The 7,562-nt window shown below is 36.5% G+C and overlaps 1 protein-coding gene across 1 annotated transcript; it reads right to left on the reverse strand.

Moving 5' to 3' along the window:
- Positions 1-2,832: 2,832 nt before the first annotated feature.
- On the reverse strand, positions 2,833-5,597 carry LOC140924368 (uncharacterized). The gene is made up of 2 exons (XM_073374400.1): positions 4,737-5,597; positions 2,833-3,283 (listed from the first exon to the last, which is right to left on the reverse strand). The coding sequence occupies exons 1-2, from the start codon at positions 5,364-5,366 to the stop codon at positions 3,188-3,190; spliced, it is 726 nt and encodes a 241-aa protein (XP_073230501.1). The 5' UTR covers positions 5,367-5,597; the 3' UTR covers positions 2,833-3,187.
- Positions 5,598-7,562: the final 1,965 nt, after the last annotated feature.

Below are 7,562 nucleotides of genomic sequence, written 5' to 3' on the forward strand. Positions count from 1 at the left end.
TGAGCGCGCTTACAGAATGGTGTTTTGTCACGCGCAAATGCGACTCTTCAAGCAACGCGCGCGCATAAAATTCCTTTTAAAATGTTTGCTACTTTTATGTTTTAGTTTTCTTATTTTGTCTCTTGGGGAGGATCTTTCATAATTACAGTAGAACCCAGGAAACTCGAACCCTGAAGGGAAACGATAAACAGTTCGAGTTAATGGGGGTTCGAGTTGTTGGGGTCGATTAAAAAATTCAATTTTCCAAGTTGAAAATTCATAGTTACTGATTTTTCAGCACTTCAGTGTATGGTGCAGTTTAAATTTAACTTATTTCATCAGAAATGATAAGGCATTTTTAATGATAAAACGTGATCTGTTCGTTTCGCTCCATCTCTTCACCAGTTTCTTCTCGCATGTTCTCGGCTCATTCGCACCAGTCTTCCCTTGCCTGTTAGTACAGCAAATATCCTCTCGATCATGGAAAGGACATATGAGTCGAAGGCTTTTTGATTCCCTGCACTCTGTCAATTTTATTAAATATACGCTAAAACCGCCTTGCATGTAATAATGTTAAAGCTTTTGTTATAACCAACACCTGCATTATACGTATAATTTTCGACAGCAAAGGAGGGAACAAGAAGTTTGTTCACTTGTTTAAAAAAAGAACAGTTTTTCTAGTTCATGCTAAAACTGCAATGAGTCTATTCGGAAGATCCCCAGAAACCATAAAATATATCTGCAGCGAAGATCGGATGCTCTAAAAAGAAGCCCCGATGCCGATTCTGTACAGAACACATTACGGAAAAGGAATCAGCTGAATGAACAATTCAGACCCAAACCACCTTGTTAAACATGATGAATAGTATTACAGAATCCATGGGAATGTTCTGGGCCACAATGGTTTCACACTTTTAGCCTTCGGTTGCACGCGACAGTTTAATACAATAAAAAAATACGGAAAATCCCAGTATATACAAAAATAGAAGTAAAAGGTCACCCTTACACTAATGTTCATGTGTACTACTGGTGAAAATGCTTATGTTTAGCCTTTTAAGTGAACATTTACAAAATTGTGGACCTATATTTTTCGCCAGTTTTAAAAAACATCACGATATTTTTTTCAGAATTTCAGTGTCAGTAAAACATGTTTCGATGTGTCTCACAAATTTATAACAACCTAGGGAAGCATGCATAATTAGCTAACGTAAAAAAAAAACAAAGCTTAAAGTGTAGTGTTAAGTTGACATGATTATCTTGTTGACTGAGATCAGGCATTTTCTTGTTGATATGCACAGCTTCCTTGAGTTTAAGCTCGATTGATTTGCTTGAGGTGGAACTGATTTATAATCTCAAAGCAATCAGCCACATACGAGGAGGATGTACGGTAATGCGCCCGAGTACATGAAACCTGGTTTAAGTGACAGTACAAAAAACTATTTCAGACAGCCATTAACGTGCTCCACAAAATATTAAAGCGGCCATATGAGATATTGACGAAAGTTAATGGCTTTATTGACTCTTTGGCTTGATTTATTTTGGCTTTTAAACAAAAGCGAAAAGGTGTTAGCAGCTTGTCTATTATCAATTGATAATATTTCTTTCTAGTTCTTCTATCACGCGAAAGTCCCTGAAAGATCAACTGACTTAAAAAAGATTAGTAGAGCTAGAATAAAATCGGTAATTCGTGTGATAGTGATAAAAAGATAATTCTACTTGAGGAGTGATCGAAAAAATTTGTAATTACGTTTGGCCTACTTAATGGATATATAGAGGGTAAAACATAGGTTCCAATTGGTCGTAAATTGATCTTGAATTTTTATGAATAGTATAGTAGAAACTGAATCTACGTTTTAAATTAAATCGTGTTTATTACGATCAATGTGTATTTACACCTCAGGGTCCAATATTACCGAACCATTGCCCTGCACCTTGGGACCACGTTTGAATATCACACTCATTTATCCTTCACCAATATAAATTCTAAAAGCTACTAAAAATTTATTCCATGCAAGAAAACATGACGAGAAATAATTCTCTAGCCTTTTAAAAATTGTAATACTGTTTGCGACCGAGGAGTTGCAAAATACGGGTAAATTTGCTCCCACACATCCAGCCACCTAACTTCACTCTGGCAAGAAAAGTTTAAGGAATAAAAAAAAGTCTAGTTACGAATTCAGTTGCTTACTATACGTCAGAATAACTACCACGATTGAAATAGATCACTGATTGTCTAACTATCGAAAAACCTTCAAATCCCAGAAAAATGAGTTTAAAACGATCGAAATTGGCTGAAAGAGGCTACATTAGAATTTTTCAAAACAAGACACTGCATGCCTCAATATGTTCCCTAGCGGGAAAAAAGGGGAACACTCGATCACTTTCAAAATTAGTGTGTAGCTCTATGCTATAACAATTTTTAACAAAATATATCATGTCAGTCTATAGTCTATCCAACCCTGTATAAGCCAGATCTGACTAGTTTTTAGCTGTGTGCTACCCAAAGAGAAGCGATTTTAAGCTTCAGTGATAATTACAGGTAGGGGTTAGAGACGCCTTTCTTTTCGGGCCCGTATGTAAGTGAACTATTAACTACGAAAGGATCAGTTAGTTTTGAGTTTTCATTGCCCTATCCATTTTTCCAAGAGAGTAATGTTGAATTTGAAAACGAGGGCCCCCCTGATTTAAGGTGGATGCTTTCAAACTATGCGGAGATCAAGAGTCTGAATTTTCCTTGGGTGTCGGCTCTATCGTCCGCGCGCTTGAAATATGACTACAGTCGTCTTGTCGTACTGTTTGAAGCTCAGCAAATGTTTAAAGTTCTTCACACAAAAAACCACACTTTATGGGATCCAAAATTTACAACGTTTATTGCGAATTTATCTTTCAGTCTTTCCAGTAATTGAGTGTCTAAAGCAGACAAGCTTGCTTTAATGATAGCTGTGAAACGGTTTTCGGCTAATTACAAAGAAAGGCGTATAAAAGTGGCGCAGGTTGAAATGAATTATATATAATGCGGCATTTCTATATGAAGAACATCTGGGTTTAAACTATACTGCGGTGGTACATTTTATCAATAAATGGCATCAATATCTTCTTATCTCCACCTGCATTTATCTACAACTACAAAACGCTTGTTAAATTCGTTCGCCGTAAGCTTATTTAGTTATGATTCATTGAGGGAGCGGTTCTGCATTTTCCACGGAACCTACAACAGGAAATCGTCTTGCGAGCGGGCTGATTTCTGCAATGGTTGTACCGCCGTCGTGAATGAGTTAGTTACATCCCGCCAATTTGTCATGACCTACAAGAACAAAGGAAATATAGATACTTAAAATTTTATCCACGATATAATACAGTCTTTTTTACTTTTTGAGAGATTTTTAATGTAAAATACATTACATAGTACAGCGATAATTAGCTCTGTATATCAATAATTAGTTTTCAGACTCTAAAAAGATCGCTATACGTGCAGTCAATTAAAAAAAAAAGCACAAACATCAAGGTTTTTTTGTGTAACAGGAATTCTTAATGTTTTTATTCTCATTTCAACCACTTGTTATGGAAATGGTTATAAAGCAGCTTTTCTTGAATTTATTGTAACATGTACGAGTTGGGCTTCGAATCAGATTAAACTCGGCAAAAATATTTTACCAAGAACAGTGCAACCATGACTTGCTCAAAAATCGTTTACAATAAAAAATATTATTTATTTATTTCTAATTTCTAATCCAAGTGTTTAGTTGAATCGTTTATTCGGCTTTAAAATATATCTGTGTCTCAGGCTCTCGGTCGAAAGGCTATAAACACTGGAAATCAAATTCTTTAACGGATTTACTGAAATCAGAAAAAAAAAAACAGAAATAACAAAAAAGCATTTTCGGACTATGTAAATAATATTTTGCTTTTATATCAAAAGAGAGATCAAAAGTCATCGTACTTTGATCATAAACATATTCAACTTAAACGTGTTTTAAACTGTTCAAATGAAAATTTAACGAAAGAAATACAAAAAAAGACAACCAAAAGTAGAAACGGGAAGAAATCAGGTACTTTAAAATTATTTATTTGAAGGGAAAGCAGTTCAGGCTGCACGAGAATCGAGTTTCGTTTCAACGCTTCCTTTATTTGCCAGCATGTGAATATTCTCAACAGAAAAAAAGGGTTCAAAACTGAGAACTATGTATTAGTAGAACATCATAGAAACAGCAGCTTAGCCGATTTAACGTTTCAATCTCTATTATTTCTAGGGCAAACATTTCGTCGAGTGAAATCTAATTTCTAGAAACCGAAACCTGATTAAAAACTTGGAGATTTCTTGTGGCCTGTTTATTATGAGCGTAAAAGGTGGTCTTAACCTTTGTATGTTTGTATTCAAATAAAAATCAACCGAGCAGATTTTTACGTTTGATATTGTTTACCAACCTGTAAATACTTTTTTTTTTAATCCTGTGCATTAAGCTAATAACTTGAACGTTCTTGCAAATGATCAGGAAAAGGTCATGAAAACTGATTTTGTTGTTTTCTTACACGCGCACCCATAACAAATTTGTTGCCGAGACAAAATAATTGTAAAAAGTTCCTGCAAAATAGCTTGCGTTCACAATAAATTTCAAATGTCTATGGGCAATTAGCATTGAGGCAGTTAACAAACAATAGAACAAGCAAAAATCTTGTTTTGCTTTACCCTTCGTATTTTTAAAATGTTATTTCATTTTTCTAGCTATTGCACTAGTATACTACTGAATAGAACTTACATCAATGGGTGGAAGAGGCTCTCTGAATGGTTCTGGTTCATTCGTAATCAACGACTGATTGTACGGAGGAGCGGATGAGGCAGTAGGTACCGGATGTTGCAGCGGTGGCACGCACCTTGTCACTGGCTTGCCAGTTGGCGGTTCCTCGCTCAAGACCTCGTTCAGCGCCTTGATGTAGTTTATAGCTAAACGAAGCGTGGTTATCTTGGCCATGTGGCCATCAGCAATGTAGCAGGGGAGGGCATCACGAAGCGCTTGAAAACCGTTGTTCAAGACGCGCATTCGATCACGCTCCCGCGCATTCACCAAAAGACGTTTCTTGAGGGAATTCCTTTGACGCTTTGATTTCACGGGCGATGGCGTTTCTTCTGGCTCAAACTTTGGTTGCGCTATTGGTAAATGTGGAGCAGGCCCTCTCGGACGTAAGTTATAGATACCTTTGGCGAAATCAGAGTCACTAGCGGTGTTTCCATGAAATGTGGAACCATCTGGGAAACAGCTTCCATTTGGTCCCATCATTACGTTATCAGCAAAAAACGATGGTGTTTCGTTCACTTGCAAGCTGTTGAGCATGTTGTTCTCCAATTGCGGCGGGGCGAAGCTTAGTTGATGTGTGTTAGTAGCAAACATTTCATCGGCTTTATAGTCGTTGAACACCTGAAGCTTACTGAATCGACTCCAATGCGTGCACCTGAAGTAAGGTCAGTTTATAGCTTTCTACGGGGTTTTAATACTGTTCCCACTTGTTTTAAACAGTTTCCTCATACCCATGTAGACTTCATAATGAGTATTGTAATTTATTCAGTCCCTTAAAGCAGAGGCATTGACTTGCAAATAACCAACACCCACCAAGAAGAGTTTTTAGTTTGAAAAAAGGTTATCTTTGTTAATTTCAACGTTGAATGGTGCAGAGACCTGGCACTGCACGGAAGCTGATTTTGAGTTATAGTTATTTTGAAGTAATGAAGACACTTAACACAAAACAATGGTTTTGTGGTTGCACTGCTGGAACATTCTAGCTGTGAAGTTATCTTTAGAAAGATGGGTAATGTGATAGTTGTTAAGCAGTTTTATAGCTAATATTCACTTTTCCGCACAGTACTGAATTTTGCAATTCATCGGAAAACCCACATTTCCTAACACTCCCCTTTGCTTCTCCTCAGTTCTGAGTGCTAGTGTTTGTCAATCGTGAAACGTAGCTGCCTTAAAATGGCTGAAAAGAGAAAGAAAAAAGACGAAAAACAGCGGTTTTTAAAACAGCTGCAAACACATTGTAACAAGGTTTTCACTTCTGCTTGTAATTGCTAAAAATGTCATTAAAAGTTAATATACTTGTTTTCAATTTTAATGTCATGAACAAGTCACACCCGGCGTTGTTGGACTAATGTGAAACAAAATGAGGGCGTCTTTGTGGAGGCAGGGACGGTCGGTTTGAGTTTGTCCACAAGGAGTGCGTGTTTTTCTAGAAAAACAACTCCAGGCTCATTGAGCCCTAAAGTCTTACTATAAGTGCCCTTTTATTTATGGATCCAGGATTTACACCTGGGCATCTAGGATTCTTCTCTTTGTCAAGTAAAATAAAATATGCAAAGTTCTATATTGGATGTCTGAAGCCAAAAACCTTTCCGCGCCTTGGATAAACAGGACAGCCTTTCGAAGAGAAGGCAGGTCAGAGAATGCCTCATGCCCTATGAGGATGCAACGGCGTAACCCAGTCTATCAGCTCTTTATGTCCAGGATAAGATTTCAAGTTGGCTCCCGATTTAAACCTGTCTCTCCAATAAAATTACAGGTTTGAAGGAATGTAGATAAAGTTGATCGGACTAAGACAAAACAACGAATCACTGCCTATTATAAGAACCATTGACCAAGGGGTTACTTGTGTTTTTAACGTCTATTTTTGACTCAAAGTTGGCCTTATATTCTCCACAATGGCTTAGAATTGCATAAACAGTAGTTAAAAACAAGTAGCTCTTTATATGGTCAATAACGTTTATTTCAAGGGAGACCTAAATAATCCGGCAATTTTAGATGACATTATGGTAGAGACCGCGGAGAGTTAACTCGTCCAACCTCAACTTCGGACGTCTAAAAATAGCCAGTTTTGATAATATTCAGTGTATTCTTTTAATAGAGGTTTTTAGGGGTACAAATTGTGCGTGTCAAATTATCTTTTCGTGTCTCTTCCCTATAACAAAAATTACAAAAGGTGTAATAGATAAGATAAAATAACAAGAAAATAAAATATGTAGAAGGTGTTGATCATTCTTATTATTTTTTCTACTAAAAGGGAACTTCAAACATGAAGGTGTCGATCATAGAGACTCTTGCCAATTTTAAAGTACGAAAATCATGCTTATGCTTTTGTTGTAATTTCGTTGTTTATTATTTAGTTGTAATTACAAAGTTTCGCTGACTAATTATCAAGATTACTATAATTGCCCGGACAACTTTTAACACAAAGCGGCATGGCGTGGCCATTTTGGGAAAATTTCAATCACTGTAATTCTGGTCTTTTTATTATAACGCGTCAAAAAAAAGAAAGAACAAAACTTAAAGCGCCGAGAATGAACACGTTATTAAATGACAATAAAGATCAATTTTGCCTGAATTTCAATGCAACAGGTACCATAACGAATAATAATTGTAAATGAAACAAAGGGTTCAATAATAAAAATGGCCGCCGAAAGTGAAGATATCCTGGTAAAATGCATAACGATACCACGTTTGGTTTTTTACGGTGGCTGCATCAAACCAGAAAGCTGAAATACGTTAATCTAATTAACAGGTCATGTACTTTTTTTTTATTGAGCACTCGACCATTTG

Source organism: Porites lutea, chromosome 14, assembly GCF_958299795.1.
Source record: "Porites lutea chromosome 14, jaPorLute2.1, whole genome shotgun sequence".
NCBI classification, from domain to species: Eukaryota; Metazoa; Cnidaria; class Anthozoa; order Scleractinia; family Poritidae; genus Porites; species Porites lutea.